The sequence below is a fragment of the Candoia aspera genome, chromosome 16 (genome assembly GCF_035149785.1).
Source record: "Candoia aspera isolate rCanAsp1 chromosome 16, rCanAsp1.hap2, whole genome shotgun sequence".
Taxonomy (NCBI): domain Eukaryota; kingdom Metazoa; phylum Chordata; class Lepidosauria; order Squamata; family Boidae; genus Candoia; species Candoia aspera.
In genome coordinates this window covers 10067588-10093205 of record NC_086168.1, presented here as the reverse complement: position 1 = coordinate 10093205, position 25618 = coordinate 10067588, and the positions used below count along the sequence as shown (strand labels likewise).

The 25618-nt window shown below is 46.4% G+C and overlaps 1 protein-coding gene across 3 annotated transcripts in view; it reads left to right on the top strand.

Moving 5' to 3' along the window:
• Positions 1-25618, top strand: part of CDK5RAP2 (CDK5 regulatory subunit associated protein 2) — a 61777-nt gene that overhangs the window by 3452 nt on the left and 32707 nt on the right. For all 3 annotated transcript variants that reach the window (XM_063316501.1, XM_063316500.1, XM_063316499.1), the window contains exons 4-17: positions 614-724; positions 1582-1658; positions 1892-2015; positions 3075-3229; positions 3450-3588; positions 4559-4678; positions 5148-5240; positions 5897-6115; positions 12999-13169; positions 13474-13647; positions 14217-14314; positions 16104-16231; positions 19474-19592; positions 20155-20283. In XM_063316501.1, the coding sequence (XP_063172571.1) occupies positions 614-724; positions 1582-1658; positions 1892-2015; positions 3075-3229; positions 3450-3588; positions 4559-4678; positions 5148-5240; positions 5897-6115; positions 12999-13169; positions 13474-13647; positions 14217-14314; positions 16104-16231; positions 19474-19592; positions 20155-20283 (1857 nt within the window). The remainder of the gene's footprint in view (positions 1-613; positions 725-1581; positions 1659-1891; positions 2016-3074; positions 3230-3449; positions 3589-4558; positions 4679-5147; positions 5241-5896; positions 6116-12998; positions 13170-13473; positions 13648-14216; positions 14315-16103; positions 16232-19473; positions 19593-20154; positions 20284-25618) is intronic.

Here is a 25618-nt window from a genome sequence, read left to right as displayed (position 1 = left end):
TCCCAGTGAGAAACAGCTAACATTTCACCCTCCTTTCCTTATAATGACATTGTGTCCCCTTCAGTTCCCGTCCAAATTCATCTTGGGCCAAAAATGGCTGACTGCCTGATGAATGTACGTGTCTGCGCAAAGCGTGTCTGTGTGATTTTGGCTTTGCTCACTATCTGCATGTTGTCTCTGGAAGGCTACTTCCAAGGGACTCTTTTGATAAAAAGCTTTCCAGCTGTAACTTAACGTAATGCCATGGTACAGATGTAACTCCATCGGTCTGGTAATACCATGTCATACAATACTTGCGAGCCCTATGTCTGGCATGTGGTCTCTGGCAGATTTCAAAGTGCTTGTAATGTGACATGCACTGTTTATTTTTCTCTCCAAACTCTTTCTGCTTAGGCAAAAGCCTGCAAGGGTTTTCCAGATTTAATGCTGACCTCATTCTGGCTTGCATTCAGAAAGCTGTTTCGGCCGAGCAGCCAGCTTCCTTCTTGACAGACAAACACGGTTTTGCTCTAATCGTGGCCCGCCAAAGTTTACTTTGGGGAACTGATTGCTGTTGTGTGAACCTGGCCTCCCCAGAGAACCGTTCACGTATCTTCTCCTCCTCTTTCACCAGCAAATCACTGAGCTGCGGAAAGAGAACTTCAACTTGAAGCTGCGAATCTATTTCTTGGAAGACCGTATGCAGCAGAAGTTTGATGGGCCGAACGACGACGTCTACCGGATTGTAAGTGTCGGGTGTCGCTGTGGTTCCTGGTCATTGTACAGGTACTTGGGCACACCGTGTTCCCAGTGTGTTCATCCCTTGCCTGCGAGTACTTCTGGGCCTGCTCGGAGGCTGACCCGCACAACGGAAGCCAAAGCTTGCCCTGTTGAGTGGTGAAGGAGAAAACTGGCATGCCAAGGTCCAGCTCAACCCCACTCCTCAAAAGTTCTGCAGTTGAGGCCTGGGACCCACCCCTTTTTCCTGGTAATCGATTGGCTGCTTTTTGAAAGCCCAGTACTGTCCATGAAAGCAGTAGCAGTTTTCTACTCCCCCCACCCCCAATATCCCTGGTACGTTGCCTCTAACGCCGATATTGAAAGTCTCTGAAAAAGGCTGCCCTGGGAGTGCAGCTCAATGGGGTGCAAAGCCTGGGGCGGGATCCGGGCTGAGGCCACAAAGCTAATGAAAGCCACCAGCGGTTGTGAGAACGGTGGCTTGGGTCCAAAGATGCGGCTTCTCTAATTCTTCTCTCCTATCTGTCTTCCTATCTGTCTTCCTATCTCTCTCTCTCTGTCATCCTATCCATCTACCTTCTTCTTCTTCCTCCCTATTCTATCCTATCCTATCCTATCCATCAGATTTGCACAGCCACACATCTTATGTAACATAACCCTGGGTGGCTCACAATTACAATTCAACAACAATAAAAAAAGCATAGGAGCCAACAAAAACAGAACGTTCCCCGCCCGGCGCCCCAGACACAGCGCACGCTCACCTCTGCATCCTCTAGAGCGTGTCCCCGGGCTCCGGCCTCGCACCGCCCTGAGGCTCGCGGGAAAAGGCCGGTCTTTACAGCGTTTTTTCTCTTCTCCCGTCAGAACATTGAGCTCAAAGTTGAACTGGAGAGCGTAAAGCGAGACCTGCAGGAGCGAGAGCAGCTGCTCAGGAAGGCGTCGTGAGTATCTCCCTGCTGCTGCGGGCGATGACCCTCCTCGTTCGGTCGCATTTGAGACGCACGGCTTGGCTTTCCTTCCGCAGGCCGGGTGGGGGGGGCCAGTGCCTCCACCCCGGGTGGGGTGGGTGGAGATGGGGGTTCTGGCCGGGCAGCGGCTCCATCGCTTGGTCCGCCTGCATAAGCCCCTCCGCTGCCTTTCTCCCCCCCGACGGACCGGCGTCCGGCCTTTGCAGGAAAGCGGTCGAAAGCCTGGCCCAGGGTGGTGACGCCGAGATCCAGCGCCTGAAGGAAGAGGCGCAGAAGAAAGTCCAGGAGGTGGAAGCGAGCTTGACCGGCAGGATCCGACTGTTAGAGGAGGCATGTCACGGGGTTTCCTGGGGTTCTTGGGAATGGTGGGCATGGCGGGAAGGTCCAGTTGGAGTTTGCCGGTGGTGGGAAAAACGTCGTTATCTGAGCTAGGAGGGCCAGATTCAAGAAAAGCCTCTCCTCTCCCGCCCCGCGTCGTGGGCACCAAGGCCGGGACAGTATCTAAGTACGCGGCTGTCGCCAGCTGCATGGGATCTTCTGCACAGCACACGACCTTTTTGCCCCGAGGGCCGTGCTTGACCTGAGAGGTGTGCCGGCTCCCAGCAACGGGCCGGGCAAATTTTGTTTTTATTGCTCTTTATGATGGTTGAGCTCTTAAGATTGCACTGCATGTGTTTGAAATTATATTATTTAGTCTACATAAGCTGTCCTAAGTCTTTGGATTGCGATGGAACAGAAATGCATTTAATAACGCCCCCCCCCCCCATACACACACACACAGGTGGTCCTCGACTTATGACCACAATTGGGACCGGAACTTCTGTTGCTAAGCAAGGCGGCTGTAAAGTCACGCCCAATTTTACGACCTTTTTTGCCGTGGCGGTTAAGTAAATCACATGGTCGTTAAGTGAATTCGGCTTCCCCCATTGACTTTGCTTGTCGGAAACTGGCTGGGAAGGTTGCAGATGGTGTTCATGTGACCCTGGGATGTCGCAACTGTCGTAAATACATGCCGGTTGCCAAGGGCCTGAATTTTGATCCCATGACGGTCACAAGTGCGAAGACCAGCCGTGAATCGCTGTTTCCAGCAGTGTCTTAACTTTGAGCAGTGGCTAAATGAACGGCCGTAAGTCGAGGACTGCCTGTATATAGGCCCTGGACTTTAGGTTTTATTTATTCATCATATTTCTTTACCTCCCAACTCGTATCGTTATATTATCGTTTTGTCTGGAGTTTGGGGAAAAGGGCTGGAACTATCTTCATGGTGGAGCCCACTCAGTATTGGGCGGGCACCTTTTCAGAGCTGAGCGGTGGAGCCTACGGGCTGGCTTTAAAGATGGTCTGACTGCCCCCCGGCCTCCGCGTCCCTCTTTTGCTTTCCAAACGCAGGATCTTAGAACAGCCCAGGAAGAAGCAGAGAAGGCGCTTGCTCTGACGGAGAGGGAGCAAGTCCAGAGGTTGGCCGCTGAGCAGCAGCTCTCCTTGATCATCGCTGCCCAGCCCAAGGATCTAGATGTCCCGGCAGTGCTGGAAGAAAAGGACAGGTTAGGCTGCTGCTCTTGACGCCCAGAGTTTGCTCTCTCTGGACCGGGTGGGTTTATCTGTCGTCCCCGATAAGGCCAGCTCGGGGCACCCACCCCACCGCCTGCCGACAGAGGCTGGAGAGCCATAATAAAGGAGCTCCCTCCTGAACGGGAATCGGCCTTCGGTCGCGCCTTGCTTTCTCCCTGCCTGGTCTGTAAGATGCTGGTGGTGTCCTTCTAGGTGCATAGAGCAACTGAGGCTCTCTTTGGAAAGGAGAAACGCTGCAATCCAGCACTTGGAGGATGCCCAGAGAAGAACATCAGAAGAAAGCCAAGACCCCACGGCTGCGCTGAATGATGAAAAGGAGAAGGCCTTCAGGGTGAGGGAAGCATGCGCTGAGAGGTTGCTAAGGACCATCTGTTCATTCATTCATTCGTTCAATTCTTATGGCCACCCATCTCACTATCGGTGACTCTGGGTGGTGAACAATCACAAAACAAACTAAAACAAGTTACCATCCCATTACAAAAATTAGAAGACATGCAGCAGCCGAGGAGGATATTATAATCCACAGCGAAGCATCTTGAAGGCATTTTGTTTTGCCTCCCTCTCTGTCCACTGTTAGACAGCTGGGGATGCCTGCATATCCTCCTCCCCCTTCCCACATTGATGGAATTGGTGAAGGGAGGCAGCTATAATCTCTTGAATCCTGGGATTTGTATTCCAAGATTCAAGTCCTCGTGAATTCACACATGGTTCTCTCCCTCCGCTCCCATTCCCTCGGTTTTTGCATGCTGATAAGCCGCGGTAGCGAAGAGGCATCTCTCGTTCTTTATTTTTTTAATGCTGAAGTTGAAACAAAAGCGTTCCTTGGAGATTCTCAGGACAGAATTCAGCAGTGAAAAAAAAGGCCTTGAAAAAAGGATTGAAATATGGCAATTTCAGTTGTTTTCCCTGCACTTAGAACCCCAGCATGTCTGGGAAGGGAATTCTAGGGGAGCGTTTTCCCTTACAAATCAGTTTTCCAGATGCAAGGAAAATAATTTTCTGGAGGCAGAGAAGCATTTAGCTGTGGGCAGGTCTTCTGCAGCCCAAAGAATTCTCCCCTGTCTTTTTTGGAGCAGTAAACCTGGAGAAACGATGCACCCCCGGGTCTTGTAAGACAAAATCCCCTGTAGTGGAAATTCCATAATCTGGATGCAGGTGGTAACGGAGGACAGATGCTGTAGCAATTTCCCCCCATTGTCTGCTTTTGTTTGACATTGGTGAAAGTATTCTAATACATACAGCCTGGGTGTGTTAAAATAGAGCTGCTGTGTGCATCTACATTTTTTGTTTTTAATCTTCAGCATCTCCAGGAGGATCTTCATGAACGGGAAACGGAGCTTTCTGCGGAAAAGAGAAACGCTCTGAAACGAGACAAAACTATCCAGGGATTAACCCTTGCTCTAAAAACCAAGGAAAACGAGGTACGTAGATAATTCCTCCTCCTGCCAGAAACAGATCTGAAGAAACCAAATGAAGTCTTGGGGCTGAAGAATATATCAAAACATAAAAGTCTGCCCTGCTGGATCAAACTGAAAGTTCCCCTTTCTACAGAGGCAGGCAATCTCCTTCAGAGAACTGACAGGCAGGAAGCTGAACACCTTTGTCTGATGCCATTGGTCTCTGAGGGCCAGGCTTAAGAAATCTGGACCTCCGTGTTCCTCCCTGCGGCCTTGTACGTTTTCCCCCCCGATCGTGCTAGAAAACCCAAGCGGGGTTCCTCTGTTGCTAAGAACAAAGATTAGCCCAACGCCGGCCTTTGCGAGAAGATGCCAAGGATGCTTTCCCCCAAAATGCCTTCTTTCTCTGGAGGAAGGTGCCCGCTCTGCCTCGTGATCACTGCTGGTTTGTACCTGTGCATAGTTTTTCTTTCTTTCTTTCGTCTTGTTCTAGAATGAAGAGCTCTCTTCTGAAATAGAAAGTCTGAAAGCACGGTTGGCCAAGGCTAGGGAGACCAGCCACAAAGCTCAGATGCAGAATTTAAAGGTTCGCTCTTGGGCCCTGGGCTAGGGGGTTGGACTGGAGGGGTCCCAAATACTTTCAACCCTTTCCTTTGCTTTAAGGGAAACACAGTGACCGAACACTGCCAAATCTTACAGAGGTGGACAACTTACGAGAGGGCTGTACCGCTTCGGAGTGTGGGAGAAGGTTGGGGTTGCAAGGCAGAATGTTTTGCCATGCATCTATAAACATGCTGCCACTGTTAAAAGCGAGTATAGATAGTCCTCATTTAACGACCACAATTGGGACCAGGAATTCAGTCATTAAGCAAATCTGACCTGATTTCACAACTTTTTTGTGGTGGTCGTTAAGTGAATCACTGCAGATGTTAAGTGAACCACATGGTCGTTAAGCAAATCATGTGGTTCCCCATTGATTTTGCTTGCCAGAAGCTGGCTGGGAAGGTCAAAAATGGCAACCCTGTGACTACAGGATTCCGTGATGGTCATAAATGCAAACTGGTTGCCAAGCACCCGAATTGTGATTACATGGCGATAGTTGTAAGTGTGAGGACTGGCCGCAAGTTGATTTTCCCAGCACTGTCATAAGTCTGAACCATCACTAAAGGAATGGTCATTAAGTGAGGACTACCTGTATATACGAGTGAAGGCTGATCTGGCCATTTTGTTTTCTTGTCCTAGGGCGCCGAAGATTCTCAGGAGATGTTGTTTGAGAAAGAGAGCCTCCTGGCAGACTTGCGTTCGCAGAACCTGACCAAGGACACGGAGAACAGGAAACTCCAGCGGAAGGTGAAGAGGATCGAACAAGAGCTGGGCGAGCTGCTTCTTGAGAAGGAGAAGCTGGTGGGAGAACTAGAGGAAGCTCAGCTGCAGAAAAGCAGGAGCGACAAAACCATCAACGTGAGCATGCCATTTTCTTGCCCTTCTAAGAAACAGGGTTGCTGGGGCGGGTAGCTAGCCGGTTTGAACGTTTTGGTACTTGGCGTTCGCTGCTCAGGGCCAGGCAGAAGGTCCAAGGCCTGCAGGGCAAAGGCTGGCAGTGAATTAGCGGTCCAGCTAATATCGTTGACACCCGAATTGCTGCTGAGGTTATCCCTGGCATCAATAGGCCTTTGTCCCACCAAAACATCATAACCCCCTTAGGGAGGGAGCGATTCAGGTGCCAAAGATATTAATCTTTGCCCGACGTGATTTTGGGCAAGACTGTCAGAATCATCCAGCATTTCTCTCCCTTAGCTATTTTACAACCTTGCAGCCTTTATCCACCCACCCACCTACCTACCTACACACTGTTCATAAATGAAATGTCTGTCATCGTTTCAGGCCTTGTCCCCTGGAATGATGACAAGTCTCCTTAAAGGCTGGCCGGGGAATTCTGGGAGTTGAAGTCCACACACCCGAAGTTGCTGAGGTTGAGAAACACTGGATTAGACATTCCCACGTTACGTGTGATTCAGGAGGACCCAGGCCAGCCTATAGGTTTCGTCCTGTAATATCACTTAAAGCCAGCAGAGGGGTGTCTCTCTCCACAAAGGGCCATGGCATTTTCACCCTCTTTTGCGTGACTAAATTACAGATGTGGTGCTCTCCCCCACCATTCCTCTGATTCTCCCCCCCTTCCCCCCCCGTTGGGGGAGCCTGCTAAAACCTATTGAGACGGTGTCTGCTATTCCTGCAGGTGTGGGCAACAGGAAAGCTCGCTCTGGCCTGGAGCTCATTTTCAGCATCTGTAATTAGCAGAGCCAGCGTGTGTGTCGATAGAGCGGGCCCCAAACTCTCCGGTTTTCCAGAATCATCTCCTTCTGGCTGTATTCTCTTCCGATGTTAAGAGCTTTCAGTTGTCCCTGGGTTGATGAACTTGGAAAAAAATTGTTATATATTTTTTAAAGAACTCCAGATGTATATAACATGAATTACTATTTTTCTGGTGGTTTTTAAGAAGAAACGGTCTGTATTAGGACCGAAGACCTGGGCTTATTTTTCCTGGGCAGATGCCCTGAGAAATAATGTCCAACTTTCTTGATTGGTCTGTGCAAAACAGCAGAACTAAGAGTCAGGCAGGATAGCTTGGGACAGAGGCCAAAAGTCTTGGGGCCAATTGAGGCTCCCCAGAAACATTTTGAGGGCTTCCAGATTTATAGATCTTCCAGATCTACTGCTTCTGGAATCCCACTGCTGAAACTGGGCAACGAAACTCAATTGCGTCTGCCTGATTTTTCCTCTTTTAAGAACACTTCCCCAATGAATCTCTGGAAAAGCGGGTTGAAGGTTTTGGCCCCCACCCCTCTGGACAAGTCATCATTTGGCCTTTGGTGGCCAAAAGTAATCGAAAACTGACAATAAAGTGCACCCCTCCTCCCCCTGCTGAAGAAACCTGCTTGTCCTTGGCTTGGAACCGCACCCAAACAGGGATTTCTGGTTTGTTGCTTCTCCTGGTTTGGCTTCCACATGCAGGATTATTAGAGGGGTGACAAGCCAGGTTGTGGTTGGGTTGTGACACTACCGCATTTCTGCCGTAGTATGTTCCTGATGAGATCAGTCCAGAGTTGGGGGACTGTTGGCCTCCTAGGTGTTGCTGATGTAGAGTCTGCAGCATCCTTCACTATTGGCCCCATTGACCTGGACTGTAGTATATTGCATTTAGGAACATCTGGAGAACCCCATGTTCCCATTTCCTCTTGTTTGCAAGAGGATCTAGATGAGAGTGATTGGATAGCCTGTTTGTTCTGGAGGAGGGAGTGAAGTGAGTGGGCCAGAGTCATCTTCAAATGTGTACAATATAATACAAGTGTATATTTGGAACATAGACACACTCTGTGTCTTCCTCTCCATCTTTCTTTGCGCTCTCTTCTGCGTTATGTCACTAGTGCCACCAGTTCAGCTCAGGCTGGCAAGCATCCAGCTGTGAACCCACTGCTGCTTGTTCCAGCCGAAGGTGTCCCTCACCTGACATCCCCGGCGTTTATTTTCTGCATTGGTCTTTTTATGAATTGTCAGCTGGCAGAAAGACGGATGCGTGGATGGCGTCTGGGCCAAGAGCACACCATAAAGCCGCTTCCGTGGGGAGCCAGCATGGTGCCACTGAGTTAGAATGGCTAATTCAATCCTATAGATTTTCAGCTGCCTCTCTTTGCGGCAGCAAAGTGGAAGTGGCTAAAGTTCAGTTTAAAAATAGCTTGAGGACCATCTTTGTGAGTCAGAGTTCACCCGGCCTGCTGAAGCGAGGATTGCTTTGTGGCATTACTTGTGTAAAACCAGGGAGTGGACTGAAAGCTTTTCCTCCTCTGTGGTGCTGCCTAGGAGAGGCTGTTCCAGTGTTCAGCAGACCTCTTGACTGGCAAATGGGTTGAACTGCATCTCCATCGTTCCCCACCAGCTTGCCTGTGCTGAATAGGGATGATGTGAGTTGTAATCTTGGTGCGATTCAAGGGGCTGGTCAGCATGGCCTTGGTCCAGGTTGGATCTGCCCGGCGAGGGCATTCCTGCAGAGAATGATGGGAGTGTGACAGAAGGAGATTCAGAGAGAGGTTCTTTTTGCTGTCTCTTCACTCCTACCATTTAGGAAGCGACTGACAGCTCACCCATTCCAATGAACGTTCAAGATGGCAGAGTGAAAGGTTGCCCCTGGAATGAACGGTGACTCCATCTGAACAAACACGGAATGGGATTATGGATTAGGATATTGGCTTTATATTCAGATAGTGTTCTTCTGACTTAGCTGAAGCGAATATTGTTTGAGGAGGGAGCTGTGTGGTGCTTAGAGTTATGTAACCGAAGGAGCATCAAAGCATCCAGTGGGAACATCCCCCATTGCTACTGTGTGCTGAATACAATCTTTGTTGCCCTGTCCATTTATGTCTCAGTGGGCGGTAGGCCTGTGAACTGCATTTAGCTAGATGGGCTGGATCGACCAAGCATTATGTATGCTGACTTAAATCCTTCTTGGGGGATCCTTCTTGGGAGAAACACCTACCCTCCCCACAGTCCTGGGACCCGATTCCAGATTTTGATCCTACTACAATACCTTCCTTTGTATTGTTATTTATCTCCTTATTTCACTAGCTTGCTGGAAGTAGCAAAACTTTGCTTTAAGGAGTGAAGTAGAAATAGAATCCTGAGTATTACTGACATAAGAGAGAAATCTCAGGTTGTCGATCGCAGTTCAGAAGGGGCCCAATCTTGCTGGTTTAAAGCCTGCAAAATATGTTTCATTAAGGCAAATGAAGCACTTGAGCTCCTGCCCCCACTAGTTCGTTTTCTAACGTTTTCCAATCCAGGACTCACATTTTTGTCCCTATCTTAAAATAATCAAACCCAATATTCGGTCCTGCTCTGTTTTTTTTCTTCTTGCTTGCCCGACTAATTAACCTGCTGTATTTTCAGAATTTGCCACCTTTGGTTCCTAACATTAAATACATTTCACCGGAGCCCTGGATGTAGAATCTTTGCCTGTCCAGCAGGCAAGGGGGAGTTAAAAGCACACAACAATATTTTCTTAGAGCAATCTATTTGGGGGCTGTGATTCAAAGCTTTTGTGAACGCGCTTAGCTGCTTTCCCATTCTATTAATGGGAGGCAAGAGACAGCTGCTCCGTTGGGTTGCCAGTCCATAAAAACTAACAAAATGAACTGTACCAATTTTTGCTTCTTTTTATCTAATTCAGAAGATGGAGGGAATAATCCAAACTACTGGCTGGGAAATTAAATGATCTCTAAAATAGAATAATGGTAGGGATGGCAGGCTCCATACATTGTTAGATAGCAAGAAGCTTCAATGAACAAGAAGCTCATGGGGATGCTAATGCCACCTGTGGTTTAATTGTGGGTAGCACTATGCGCATGCTCCCTTCGACGAGTCACATGTGGCTTTCCCTTGTTGAATGTCTTTGGCCACCTGAGCCGAGTAATGGAAGCTTTGTTTTGCTTAATACTGTTCTGGTTTATTTACTTGCCCGATTTCTATTCTACCTTTACTCCAGGAGTTACAGGCAGCATATATAGTGCTCCCTCCTCTCATTTTTCCCCACATCACAACTCTATGGGGCAGGTTAGGCTGAGAGAGGGACTGACCCAGATTAATTCCTAAGCTTCCACAGCTGAGAATGGACTTGACCCAATTTGTGTGCACTGCTCATGGGGAGCCATAGAGGCCTTTGGCTTCTACCCTTTCTTCAGCTCATGCTTATTTGTTTTGGCAATCAGCTGAGTGAGGGAGAGGACTGACAGGGGGTCCAGAAAATGACAGTATCCTCCTGTTGAGAAATAGACCCCAGCAGTGTCCTGCACCATCCAAACAGATGTCCTCAAAGTTGAGGTGTCCACTCAGGCAAACAGTGAGATAGCACGGCTGATGGCATACACAGGTTCAGCACCTTGGACAGCTGCCATAGCTTCAGGACTGAGGAAGCGAGTTTAGGGACAATAAAAAATAGGTATTCTAACTGGTTTGTAGAATTTGCAGAGTCTGGGCCATGAAAATCTTCCCAGGTGGACCACCACGCCAGATCCCGTACGCATGTTGTTGAAGCATTGGCACATCATCTTTGTAGTTTCTGACATTTTTGCGGGTGGTGAGCCAGGTCTCTGATGACTTGCACCCTCGTAGGGAATGCATTTCAGGATTTTCTGGGTGAATCTGACACCCACTCTTTAAAGTCAGATTGCAGATATCACCGAACCGGGGATTTATGTGGCCGTAGTCCAAAGGTATTAAACATTCCTCTTGCCCTCGCTCTTGCATGCTGGAAAATCCAGTGATGCCTATGTAAAACATCAGTAATAAAGAATTTTTAAAAAGCCACGCAAAAAGAGTGGATTTAATGTGCTGCCTGGAAAAAATGGCAGCAACTGTGCTCAGAGAAGAGAGGGGACTTGCCATTTGGAATGCCAATACCGAACAGGCACTGTCTTCAATACTTGGTTCATCCAGAGAAGAGTGTTGGGTGAAGTTCTTAATTAACGGGCTTGTTGCAGTTGTTTCCGGTGCTACAGAATAGCTTCATGAATCTGAACGTGAGTTTTCTCTTTCCCAATGCAACTCACATTGGCTTCATGAGTTCATCTCTCTTTCAGGCCACTATTAAAGTCCCATCTGTAAAAAAAAAAAAAAAAAAAGTAAGCTGGAAGGACTGTTGAGCATCTGGCTGTGTGTTTATCTAAAAAACCTGTTGTTGGCATTTCTTAATGTGCAAAAATGTTTTCGGTCTGAGGAGGACACATTTGATCTTACCAGACAGGTCCCCAAGTTTTGCAGATTTGACCCAGAACCACGATTCTCTAGGGCTACATCTGTGTGACATGTGGGAGATTATTTTTATTTTTCCTACTGCACTTGTTACATTTCAGGGCTTTCACCAGATTTCACACCTATTACGAAATCCCCAGACAGCCAGAAGCTAATACAGATTTCCAAATGAGATCAGGCTTCTCCGACAAAATGTTTACAAACTGAACAGGGAAATAAAGTGAATTTTTGAACGTATAGAATGTATGGAACAGAGATTTAGCTGTAGTCAACCCCTCAAATTCCAGACTTTTTCCAGGCTACCAAAATAATAATAATTCTTTTGTGACTTATTTCATCTTAACCTAAAGGTCTTTTAGGTGCATGTACTGGGAGATCATTGGGTCAAATTGGTCCCATTCTCAAATTTAAAAAGAAAGGGAGTTTTATGTTTTAATTATTCATCTTTGAGCGAAGAGGGAAGGGGCCATCTCTGACCCTCATCTGGCTTTTGTGAAGCCTGGCTTTCCTGTTCCTTTTCTAAGTCCAACAGTTATTAATCATTGCATAGTCCCCGAAGGACTATTTGATAGAAGCTATGCCTGAGTTGGAGAAAGGGGAATTGAAATGTACTGGACAGCATCACACTTCTTTCAAAGTGCTGTGACGGTGAATAGTTTGGGGTGCTCCACTCAAGTCCAACCCACGAGAAGAAAAAGAATCTTTCAGTTAAGACTAAATAGGAACTTGATGGAAGAAGCATCTGTGAAATCACTCGGATTGTTCAATCCTCTAATCCAGATTGTGTAGTTGGGATAAACCCATTATCTGTCAGGGCCCCGTCATTCTTCCATCATGGTGCCTGAAGTGTTGTATGTGGTGTTCCAGACAACTGCTGGTTCAGCGCAGTGCCATGGCTTAACTTGACTTACAGGCTATTATTTTATTTATTTATTTAAATGTATTGGCTGCCCAACTCCAGGGGATTCTTAACTGTACAATTAATGCCACCTAAGTCAGTGGATTCATTCAGGGACTGATTTAATGAGTGACGCTATGCTACAAGTTGGGGACGGTCTGCCTTTGAATCTTACTTATTGCAGTGCCCTGTCTAACATTTCTGGTAACTGTGAAGTCCTTATTAAAATAGCATCCAACGCTTGAATGTTTTTGATCTCCCAGATTTCTAAAGCTGTGATAAAGTTCACCTCATTGTGAGCTGGTGCTTGAAAAAGCAGCATTTTTGGACAATTTTCTTGATGTGGTATTTTCTTGATCTCTTTTATTTAAGTCACTTAGTGCTGTGCTTCCCAAACTTTTTTCCTACATTCCCCAAAACCGCTTATCAGAAAGTCCTTTTTACCAAATGTAGGTAAAGCACTTTAAGTCAATTTAAATGTCCCTGTTGTGATTGGGTAATGGGCTTGTGTGTTGTTACCCAAAGAAGAACCACTTTTACCCAAATTTGCGTAGTTTACCCAGGTTTGGGAAGCACGGAGTTAATGTATCTAGATCTCTTGCAAAGCGTTTAGTGTTCTCCATTTTTCCCTCCCCTGGTCAGGACCTTCGAAACCAGTTGGAAAAAACCCACAATGAGATGGCTGAGAAAGAAAAGGCGATTGAGCATCATTATGAGGTCCTCTTGAGCGAAGGGGATCGGAAGTTGCAGAACCAGGAACTGGTCATCGTGCGCCTGACAGACAGCGTTGCTCAGAAAGATGAGCTTCTCCAGGTAGGAGAACATGAGCTGAATGCAAGGCGGGGTGTCAGTAAAGAGGAAATGGCATTGTTTACTTTTTCCCCTTGTTGATTCAACCTTCCGGATTTTCTTGAGTGGTCCAAGGCTTTTGAAGATATTGCAAAGCTGTGGTGCATTTCACGAGGCTCCTTTCCTGGAGCTGTGAAGATGTGCCAAGGTTGACATCCATTATTTTGGTCTTCTCAAATAAAGACACAAAGAAAATGCCTTTCTTTTTAGAGATCTGTCTGCTAAATGCAAGTAACGCATTGGGATCGTTTGTTTTGTTTTTGCTCAGACCCTTGATGGGGTCGTTAAGGAAAAAGATCTGGCGCTGCAGGAATGGTCCGCTGAGTTTCAAAGCTTGGCAAAAGATAAAGAGAGTCTCCAGAGGCAGAATGAAATCTTGATTGAAGAAAAGTGCGCAGTCCAGTCTGAGCAGCTGGTGACCAAAACGATGAATGAACTGGAGGTAGGATTGACCTGTTTTGCTGAACTTCTCCCCAATTAAAAAACATTCCTGGGAAATCAGTGCCCAGTGTTGTATTTAGATGGTATTTTAGAGTTAGTCTTAAACCCTAAGCCCAGTGAGAAGATCCCCTAAATCAGAGGATTGCGATATCTTCTGAAGAACATATGACATCTCATTCTGCTGAGAGTCATATTTGATCACAGCGAGATATAATAAGTAAGTATGATATATCTCCATGGACTAGAGATATGATCTTCTTAAAAGTTCCCCATTCCATCTCGCGTGGCTGATTGGTTGACCTGCAGGGGTCTGACAGTGGTGTCCCCTGACTGTATTTACTCAGCCGGGGTTGCTGAATAAACCACAAGTAGCTGGGTTGGTGTTGTTGAAGGAAGGTGAGATGATGCTGTGGAGTTGACTGGTATTGTTCAGAGTGGTCCAGCTGGCGCATCCCTAGATTAGAACTGCCGTCCTTGTTGCATGTTGCAGATGGGCTGATTGAAACAGGAGCTCCCAAAAGCCATCAGTCATTTTGCTTAAGATAAACAGGCTGTATTTTTTTAACACAGAGAACAAAGGAATCCGAATATGCAGGTATGCTCGAAGCACTTCGAAAAGAGCATGATGTGTTTTCAACTCTGATCAAGTCCCTGAAGGATGCAAATGGGTGAGCATCCAGCTTTGCCTCTGAATGTAAAGATGGCAAGAGGTCCAGACTCACGTTGTGGGTGACATCCGGGCAATGCTTCCCACCACACACACACACACACACACACACACAGCCCACCCAAGAAGCCCCAGCAACAACAAAAGATAAAATACTGGCCTAACCTAATTTGCATTACCTCCCCCCCAACTTCAGTGTGGCCCTGGCCCCAAATGGCTGGTCTGCTCATTAAAGAAAGTGCTGAGCATCCCAAATATATCCAACTGGCCTTTACGGGTGAGAAAGGGTGGACTAGGTGGGCTGAAGACCTGTCCCAGAAGGACTCTTCTGATGTTCATGAGTGCTGGTCCTGCTAGGAAGACTTTCCTTTTTATTTCTCAATTCAGAAATAACCATGTTATTTGTTACAATTGTAAAGCAGGACCGTGGGAAGGAGGACAGAGGAACCTTCAGTGGCTCAACAGTATCTTGGTGAAGGTCATTAATTTGTCCACAATGTAGTGCTAAGCTTAAAGGACATCAGATTTTGTTCCTTTGTTTGGGACTGTCTCCCCTCCCCGTTGTGCCTCCATGTGATGGAGCAAATCTTGGGTGCAGCCTTTCTTTCCCAACTGTGCCTTCTGCCAAGAGCTGAATCCTACCAGCGTCACCTTTAATCAAGTAATGCCCTTCATTAAGGAAATGAATTTACAGCCTCTTGGCATTTAAGTATTTATGCACTTAACTCATTTTCCAAGCACTGCTCAGTTCTGGGATCTGCCATTTTTGGGCCCCTTCTTTTCTTTCCTTCCTTGACTCTCTCCTCCCAGATCTCCCTCCAAGCTGACCGGCTGTTACTTCAAACAACTGTTTTGGCTCGTTTCAAAAATAAAAGGGGGTGGGGAGGTTATTTCATGGAGGATCAGGAAGCAGGCTTTGAAAAATTGCCTTTGTGTTTGTTTTTTGAAAGAACTGAGCATTTAATGGTATTAAAAGTCCTTTGTGGTTTTTTTCCCCCCTTTCTAAAAATTTCTTCCCTGGATGAAGGAACTTTAGTTAAAAAGCGTCCCCAACAGCTGCTGTTTCCCCCCCCCCCCCGCCCCTTATCTGAAGAAGGCTGGGCAAACCCTTTAGGTATTTTAGCCTTTCATGTCTCTCCTTTGATTGTAGAAATGTGCATAACATCTAGAGGTTTGCCTACCAGCCTAAATTGCTGGCCGCAGTGGCCAAATCTATCTTCAGGGAGATGCGGGCAAATTCTCATTTGGTTGTAAAGCTTATTCAGCACATTGGGCTCTGCAATGCATCCTGGGTTTAACCTACCTCGCCCGATTGTTGTGAAGATAAAATAAATGAAGGAGAAAGGCTGAGATCTTGGAAGCCTGGGGAGAATATCAATGCTTTATCTGCTGAAAGAGATTAACTGATCTCCCCGAAGGCTTTAGAAATTCTAGACAGATTTATGTCAATGTGGTTTTCCTTGCTGGGAGAAAAATAAATCTGAAGCTAAGGATGTCATAAAAGTTTGAAAGATGCCACAATGGGGACAGGTGAAGCATTTGTTTCTAACTTTATTTTAATCTTCTATAAAGATTTGTTTATCCTGTCCTTTCAAGATGAGAGCATGGAATGCTTTAAAAGCGACTTTAGTTCTTTCTCCTTTGGAGCAAGTTCTTTTATGTATGAACAAATGGTGCCAGAGGTCCAGAGCAAAATTTTTCCAAATATTTGATGAGCTTTGTGCTTGGTCTCTTTCTGACTTCAATTAAAAAAAAATTCTCCTTTTTTTCTTTTCTTTTTAAAAAATTAGCATAAACAACCTGCAGGGGGAGCTGAACACCATCTTTGCCTTGCGCCAGCGGCTTGAAGAGGGCATCCTGGAGAACTGGAATTTGCGGAAAGCGTTGGAAGAGCAAGTCCGGGAGAACAGGAAAGGAGGTGAGCAGAAGAGGTGCCAGAGTACCCCTTTCCCTTTGAACAGAAAGCCACAGGTGAATGGCTGAGCTCCAGGTGGGCTGTGCAAAATGTAATTCGCATAACATTTAGGGTAATGTGTCAAAGCTGTCCTCAGCTCAGCAGGATAACTGAAGGCCCTTCGTATGAACGAGCTGCTGCCCTGGCGAGGTATGTCAGGAGAGCATTTTATGAGCGCCAGAAGAGCATTTTATGAAGTCCTCTTGGAGAGGAACCAAGGCAGCAAATCTCTTTCAGTGTTTGTTGTCTATTGGCTGGGCTTTGAAGAGTATCCCGCATCTGAATTTGGAGGTCTTATTCTTGGGATACAACACTTGTCTTACAAGTTTTGCTGCCCCTTTTTTGGGTGGGTGGGTATCAGGATGACTGACCATGCATCCTGTGGTAGCCATTTTGTGAAAGGGAAGCTTTCTGACTGCAACCAGAGAAGCCACTGTGCTAAGCCAGCATTGAGTGGATGATCTGCGCTACCAGTTGGCCTTGTTTGCTCCCTGGTTGTTCTGTATGAGTCTACATGAAGCAGCGATGGGATCCTCTTAGTTTCCTTCCATCCCTTTTCTGCCAAACAAGGCTGCTACCTTCCAGCTTCCCACCTGCCCTGATGTAGGGAAGACAGAACTGGTCCTTGCATCTCAGGAATTATGTTGTAGATCTGGAGAAGCTGCTGAAATGGTGAGGAAACTGGGATTTTGAGGCTTAGAATGCAGGTCAGAAGGAGACGGGCATAGTGTGGAAAGCACGGATGGAAGTTCCATTTTCTCCCTCTTTCATTGTGTAGGAACGCAAAACATTGATGTAAAATGCAGGTAGCTTTGGAACTAACAAATGGAAGATCTACTCTATCTAGAATCTGAATTGTGGAATTTGCTATCTTCACATGCAGGGCCTGCTGCCACATGGATAGTTTTCAAAGAGAATAGATAGATCCGTGGAGGAAGGGCTGCGCAGGGCTAACCATCTTCATGGCTGCATCGTAGGTAGCATCCATGCCATGTCACCCTCTTGTGAATTTCCTGGATGCATTTGGTCAGCCAGCTTGGGACAAAGAACACCAACCAGGTGGACCTTTGGCTTCATCGAGCAGGGCTGTGTCTTCTCAGCTGGCATATGCTTTATACGTCTGTTTGGAGGAGATACCCAAGGAGCTCACTGGCTTAGTGGTAGCCTCCACACCTTCTGGTTGCCCGGGCCTGGAGTTGTGAGACGAACTGGAAGTAGGAAAGAGATATTGAATAGAAAAATGGTAGATTGAAGAGTGGGCAGCTCAGATTAGTATAAATAGGGAGGACTGAGGAGTGGTGAAATTGCCAGTGGGGAAAAAAAATCTTTAGGATTTGGTGTCACGTAGCACCATTTGCCACCAGATGGATCCCCTGTAAAAGTACCTGTGGAAGATAGAAGATCTGCTCAACTAACTGGTTATTTTCTTGTGATCTGCTGGCTTCGCCGAGCTTGGTAACTAGAGATGGAAGGTCTTGCTAGTTTCCAGTCTCCTCTCCCTTCCCCCTTGCCTACGGAGCGTAATCTGGATTTGAAATAAGCTGCTTATGACAGGTTTCCTTCCCACAAATTGTCCTGTTAAGCAACATAAGCCACTCTTTTCGATTCAGTTCCTGCAGTCTGTTGTGCCAACAGCAAAATAAAAATTCGGCGCTGTTATTTAACCTGGCTTTCCCTTGTTCCCCTCGAGACCTTGGTCTCGTTTTCACAAAATCCAACTACAGAAGAATAATTCACATCTCCCTGTCTCGCGCTCTCCTCCGTGCCAACCCCCCGCTGTTTTTCTTGCACCTGCTTAAAAGTTATTTTAAAAACACAATGCTGTGTATGCAAATTACAATTCTGCATCGGATCCACAAGGCGTGCTGATGGCTAGTGGGAAAGCTTGTGGGTCTTCAGATGTCAGGAAGGGAAACAAAAAATCTGAAGGTAGAAGTTCTTTCACTTAAAGGGAACACATGGGTGGGATAGAAAAGGGAGCTGCTGTTTCCCCCGTTTTTGCAGTCTTTTTCATGTCTGCATTATTTTCAGGATGTATCAGCTAAATGCAGACCGTGTTGCTTCGTAAAAAATGAGAAACAAACAGCTTTTTGCCCGGCATGACTCAGAATCTAAAATAGAAAGGACCTCAAGGTGGTACCTTCTGAGCCAGTGTTTCTCAGCCTTGGCAACTTTAAGATGTATGGACTTAAACTCCCAGAATTCCCCAGCCAGCATGGCTGGCTGGGGAATTCTGGGAGTTGAAGTCCACACATCTTGAAGTTGCCAAGGCTGAGAAACCCTGTTTTAAGGTAATTGTCAAGTAGTGGATCGTAGACATGATTCCTGCTGGTCAGAGATTGAGGCAATGGGGTGAACTTGCTGCTTCCAGCTGTAGGATCATGAAGTTCCCTCAACTTCAGACTGAATCTGCTCAGGGCTCAGCCCTTGGTTCTTCTCCGAGTGCGAGCCTAGCCTGGGAAGAGCATCTCCGGTCGGAGGAGATGGGCGGTGACAAATTTGATAAATAAATAAATCTCCGTATCTGTTTAACTCACTCTGGGCAAATATCAAGCTTAGCTACGGGCCCTCAGATTCTGCTCAGTTCTCTGTGGAGCAAGCATCGGTAGTTAGCAGAAGGCAGCTTGGCTCAGCAGGTTTTCTTGTTCTCCCACCTGAGAAAAGGTTTTCCAGCTGAAAGGGGAAGCAGGGCCTTATTCTTCAGGCATTTGGCTTTGACACCTGGGCAACTCTGGTAGCGGGTCCTCCTACACCATGGAAGGTCCAAGGAGAAGATGTCCTCAGAGTGAGAGGAGATAGACAGAATCCTACCTTTAGGGGGGGAAATGCCAGTGGTATCTACTGCATTGGTGGTTCTGTCCTTATCGGAATCTTGAACAGAGTGGGCTTTTCCAAGATGCCTTCCAGCCACAAATCTGGGCAAATTTCTTCCCTCCTACCCAAGATTTCCTTATTTCTTTCTTGGTCTCTGTGCTCTGTGCAACGCCCGTGATGTTACTGAGAAGACAGGAAAGTGTCTTTCCCTCCAGCAACTGTGGTATTGCCAAGCCTCGATCATACAAATCTGACTGAGAGTCTGTGTGCTGTTTTAAAAGAAGTGCTGAATTCAGCATATAATTTCAAATGGGCAGGATCACATAGTGGCCTTTCCCATGAAAGTGTATGAATTCTGAAATAAACACTGTTCTTTCTTCTTTTTTCATTAGAAGAAACCCCTTTATCTTGGACCAATCAGACGTCCTACATGAGCATTTGTCTAAGAGACCAGGATCATCGGTGGGACTTTCAGGTAGACCAGCTGTCTCTGGAGGAGCTTAAAAAGAAGGTATGGTCATCTTGTTGCAGTCCTCTCTATACGTGGCTAAGAGGAAGCTCATTGACATCACTGGATCTTACTTTGGAGTAGCCATTTCTGAGATTGCACTGTCAGTACTGTTTTATGCCTGCCTGCCTTCTTGCAAGGAATCCAGATGTAGGAGATCTTTGGAGGAACAAGCCTGGGGTGACCTTCAGGATCCAAGCACCAGTTCTACAAGGTTCTATAAGAATCAAGAGAGATCAAGAGGAATGTCAGATTCTAGACTAAAAGAGCTCAAACATGTAGTCTACCTCATGCTTTGGATGGGACTAGTTCTCCCATCCTTTTCTAAGCCGCCTCTGCATGAAACTAGTAGCCTACCTAATTGTTTAGCACCCTGTTAACCCAGTGCCTGCAGATAGATAGATCGGATAGTCCTTTCCAACATGTATTTCCTGGGTTGTGGGAAAGATGAGAGTCAGGCAGTACAATTTGGCCATGTGCCACCAGTGCAAATTGGAGCCTGTGAACTTTGCGGAAGAATGTAAGGGTCCCACCAGTCTTTAAGGGCTTCTCTTCATGTTCTCAGTTTCTTGAACTCCTCGTGGTGGTGAAGGACATGCATTGGGTAATCCAAGAACTGAAAAAGAAGCCACTTGATTTCTCCATGTCGGATCCTTCAGGAAATGAAAAACAGAAATCGTTCAACACAAGCGAGGTGAGACTTGGGCTTCCTGTTCCTCTTAAAACTAACGTGATTCCCTGAAACGGAGGCAGTTCCAGATTTTATAGACAACTTGAAAACTGATTAGTAGATCAAGATTGTATTATCTGAGAGTTTTTAGAAAGTCAGGTATGAAATTGTTGATAGCATAACAGAAATAGGGGGCAATTTTCTAAAATCAGCTTCGGTCCCAAGGACTGGAATATGCCTTTTGGAAAAGGGGTCCATGGAAGAACCGGGAATCAGAAGTCTTCCTTTGTAGGGGAAATTAATGGAGATCAATAGTTAAGCATAAGTAAGTATTCCCAGCACATAGAAGGACAAGCCTTCATCAAGAATCATGGCTTCTTCCAAAGTTAATGCTGCTGACCCTTCTATAGCTTTTAAAGAGAGATTGGATTAACCCCCCAGTAAACACAGGGATGGGGTTAATCCTATACACGCTGCTTCCTTGGATTTCCGAAGCCCAAGATTGCTGCTGAAGGCTTCAGAAGAAAGTTTAGCAGCTACAAGTTAAGAAGAGAGGGCTTTTTGTAGATAAGGAACGGGTGGAAGAACTAAACGCAGAATACCAATGGCCAGTGGTAGTGAAGCTTACATATCAATGAATATTAAAAACGCAACAATTCCCAGTAATTCATTGTGCCCACTCAGATTGGTACATTGGCCTGCAGTTGGTGAGGGGATAAAGCAGCTGAACTGTTTGCACAGGCCTGCAGTTGGTGAATTTCTGAAATTCACCTACCTCCATTTTTGTTGGGTAGGCTTGGGCGGCCCTCCAAAATTTCAGATGGGGAGGCTTTCTCAACCTTATCTGGGGATGGGAAGATCTGGCCCTGGAACGCTTTGATGAGAAGTATGTTGTACTGCCTTTAAGTTCTTCCTTGAGGGATTTAACAAGTTGAGCTGTTGTTCTATCCCCTTGACTCCCCCCCCTCCATCTTTCTGGGCCTGTTTGCCCAGTTAGTCTGTTGGAAGTTTAGAGTTTGCTATTTTTTAAAGAGCAGTAGTTGGATTTTTCTTTTTCTGGATCAAAAACCAAGCGTGCAGCACAAGAATGACATTTTCCACCTTGTGTGCTTAAATTGGACTTCTGCCTCAGAGAGCTGGAAAATGAAATGTTTGCAGAACCTGATTTTTGTCTGTTTCTAGCAGATTCAGGGGCTGAGGGGATAAAGCAGCTGAACTGTTTGCACAGGCCTGATGAGGTGCACCTTTGTGCCTCTCTTGGCCCTCTGGCATTAAGGAGGCTGACAGTTCATGGGAAACAGAGGGAGGCACTGCCCTGGTGGTGCTTTTTAAAATTATTATTTCCCTGAGCAGATGTTTCAGAATTGCAGAAAGTTACCTGATCCAGGCGACATTGCAGGAAATTCTGTCTACAGGGTCTTCTGGCCGTCTTGTAAAAGCACCTGAAAAAAACAACCACTCACAGTCTTTGAAGTCCCGTGACTGCCAAAGGCCAAATCAGAGAATGCTTAATGCAGGGAAGCCTCTTCTGTCCATTGAAAAGGCCTTGAGCCCTTCTCTCAGTTAGATAGCAATGTTGACTCACCACTTGAACTCTAAGACAGGTTAAGAAATCCTGGGTTGCTCCGATTTCCAGTTGGAACGGTACCTAAAGGGCCCACGTTCTCATCCAGATAAGCTCCTTGGCTCCACCTGGTGAACTATGCGCTGTAGCTGCTGGAGGCAATTCAGGAACGAATGTTATGGCTCTTTGGTCTGGATTAGTCCATGGAGAGGCTAGAGGGCCAATGATTCTGAGAGAGAGGAGAGGATGGGAAGATTGGAGGCAAATTTTTCAGGACCTTGGACAGAACTCAAAGTGCACTAGAGTTGGTGCAATCCATCCTGCTCAGACCTTGTTTGGGGTAGAGCGGCACAAAAATATTAGCAGTCAATCTTTTTCCCTGGGACTATCAGGCACTGAGGGATGCAGAGACTTTAGTTTGAGGTCTTCTAGGACCCCATACTATATAAGGTACTTGCATTGGGGAGCGGATTTTGTAGAGTGTAAAGCCCCTTGGAGTGGGGAGAGAGCAGGCTGTTGGGTGGGGTTCCCTGGGCTGAAATTCATAACTGCTAGGTCTCTGACCTTTCTGTCCTGGGGACCAGGTTGATACCAACTATCAGAATCTTGACCTTATAAAAGCAAGTGGGCAAGTTAGAACTTTTGGGACGGTGGTGAGAAACCCACCCACCACTTGCCACCCAGTCTTCTCTTGGTGAATAGTATCAGTACGATGATTGGTTGGCAGGCAAGTTTTGAAAATATTTTAATGGAAACTGTAAGAGATGCCTCCCTCCCACTCCTGAATCCTACGCTGACTCAGAGTATGCTGTAATTGTGGATGTAAAATGACTTCCACAACGCATTCCAAAATACCACTTGACCTTTCTGGTATTGTTTTGTAACATTCTAATTTATGGACTTAAAAGATGTACGTGATTAGCCTGTGTGTTTGTGTGCCTGTGTGTTCGTGTGCTTAAAATAGGATTGCTGTTTTTTCAAAAGTTGGATCTGCCTTTTTCTTTGCATCTGCAGCAGAGAGAGAAAGGTGTTGTTGTTTTTTTTTGGTACAATTTGCATTGTTGTCTGCTAGAGGGAAACATTGATAAACATAATTAATAACAACAGATCCACCAGTAATGGATACAGCAGTTCTATCCTCATTGCACTTTTTTTTCCTTTTGGTAGAGAATGCATAGGTATGTAGCTGATACCAACTTGTTTTGCTCTGTGAGGCAAACTGGAATTCTGAGGCAGTTTTTTTAACAGGGACATCCTCTTCCTGACTAATCAAGTGCTATTAATATTACAGGAAAAAAAAATCAGTGCACTGTATGGTCTCGTCCCTTGAATCTTGCTTGCTCCTTGGTTGGAACATATTATCTGGCTTATAAAATTAAGATTCGAGCACTGAATTGTGGCAGGGCTCAGATAATGGGTTTTATTGGCCCTCTTCCAAAATTTCTTCACGTCCCTCATCTGGGACATGTTTTTCTATCAAGGCATCACAACCATGCCCAGGACGAGCTGTTTTCTCAACTGTTTTGAAGTACGCTGGTCCCACACGCTCCTTCCCACCCCACCACCCACTTTCTAGAAAGAGGCCACGGTAGCAGTCCTGTTCACCTCTCACCGTAAGTTCTTCTAACTTAGGTCTCCTTGGGGTCCCAGGACACCTGGAACAGCTGTGGACTTCGAAGAAACAGACTGAAAAGGCTTGCTTTTCTATTGTCCTCTGAACATCTGCTTTCAGCCTGAGAGCTGCTGTGCTGAGCCCAGCCTCTGTTACAAAACCCAGCGTATCAGCAGTTCATTGAGGAAAAGCTCATTCTCAAGGTTTTTGGTCACCAGGGTGAAATTCGAACAAGGCAGCTTTATCCGCTGAAGACCTTCTCTTAACCTTGAGCTGTGCCTTTTCACAGATTGGACAGTTTCAGCACCAGGCAGAAGCTAACGCTCAGTCTTACTGGAAATGTGTGCATTCCCCTTTCCCCCCCTCTTTCTATTCACCCCAGCATTCAGCTGGAGTCTTTAAGCTAGCACCGTGTTCTGCCTTGTGTGCTAGGGGCCTTGAAGAGCGCTACTACATCTCCCCCCTGTCATCTCTGTTCCAGGCTGTCCCATTTCCTCAACCCATAGGCTTAGTTTCCAATCCCATTTATCTTTATTGCTTCTTGATCACAGAAACGTGTTGCCCATAGTTGCTCAAAGTCCTTGCGGCAAGATCTGACTATACGGTGCATCGGAGAATTGCATTGTTTGGCATTCTCAGTCTGGTGGTAGGACTACAATTCAAACACTGGAACCTTTTCCTGCTCTTTCCTAAATCCTCCTCTTCTCCTTTCAGCCTGCTTTTCCTACAGCATTTCCCCTTGAGCCAGCCTGCATGCCTGTCCACCCTGCTTTTTGCTGAGTGAGCTCATTGTTTGTTTGTGCTCGGCTCCTTCGTTGACCGTGAAGGCATTGTCCCTTTCTTCTGAAACGCTGCTTTGGACCCCCCAGATCAAAATGAGAACACTTTGGGTGCTGTTTTTCACCTTCACCCACCTTGCTGCAAGACCTGACCCAAAAAGGTGGAAGAACGAGGCAGCCAGGAGGAAGATCAAATCATTTTCTCATAACGTCCTCTATGCAGCTGCCAACGGGAGTGTGAAATCAGTAAAGTGTCTTTGGCTCAGGCCATCCATTAAGAGCTGGGACTGGATGTAGAAATGTCATTGATCTAAGCTGGCTGAATCATCATGTCAGCTGCAACACAGATGAAGAATCTGAGGCCGAGCTGACATTTCCCCCCTCTTATCTGCAAGGGGAGCGAAAGGGTCCAGGAGCCGAGATTATCTTCCGAATTGCCTTGGACATCTTTGATCACTTTGTAGAAATGCTTCCTGATGCTAGAGAGAATTCATGACCCTGCTTTACGTCGGGGTACCAAGTTAAATGTGACTGGGATGCCCAGGTGAAACAAATGCCCTTCCTCTTTACTTGGAGAAAGGAACAAGCAATTTAAGCCAGAAGTCCACTCTTAGAGCTCTAACTAAGGGTTGCTGCTGACCCCCCCCACCATTAATATCAGATTGATTTTAGCATCACTGTATTCTCTGTGTAAGCTCCTTTCTTGAAAGATGAGAACGTGGCTGCCGGTGGGATGTGATTTTTTTTTTTAAAGATGGCTGATCATCTGCCACAAGCCTCTTTTGCCTCCAGCAAAATTTGAGAATTTTGCGGAATTCTCTCCAGAATTTGCCTAGTTGTTTTCTCTGAGATGGTGACTTGTTTTCAAAACAACTCAGGGGTCCCATCTCTCAGGCAGGCAGGGACCCTGCACCATAGCTGGGATGCATTTCATGCTTCATCACATGAAATGCATCCCAGGATGTGTCCTGGGATGCAGAAAATTAACATCCTAGCTTCCTTAGTTTGTAAGGAATTTTGCATTTTGGGAAAGAGGCAGACCTGTGAATCCCCAGCGGCCATGATGGATTCTGCAGACAGGCTTAAGTGCCTGGAAAGAGACCCCAAGCGTGTGTCCTCTGCCCGAAAAAAGGGGTTGGTTAATGAATCTTGTAGAGATCTGGTAAGGCCTTAGGGGTTCAAGATGGGTTGTATCTACTTTTTCTTTGCATCCACAGCTGAACCGCTTTCAAAATAAAACTTTGGGAGAACAGCTCACTTAATTTTATTGGAATTTCATTAAGGGAGTGGGGAAACGGCTCTCCGGGGAATTGGTTTCGCTTAAGCAGCGCCTGGTAAAGTTTCTATTAATCTCTAAACGCTGTAATATGCTGAGGAATTCCAGCGGGGGTAGATATGTTAGTC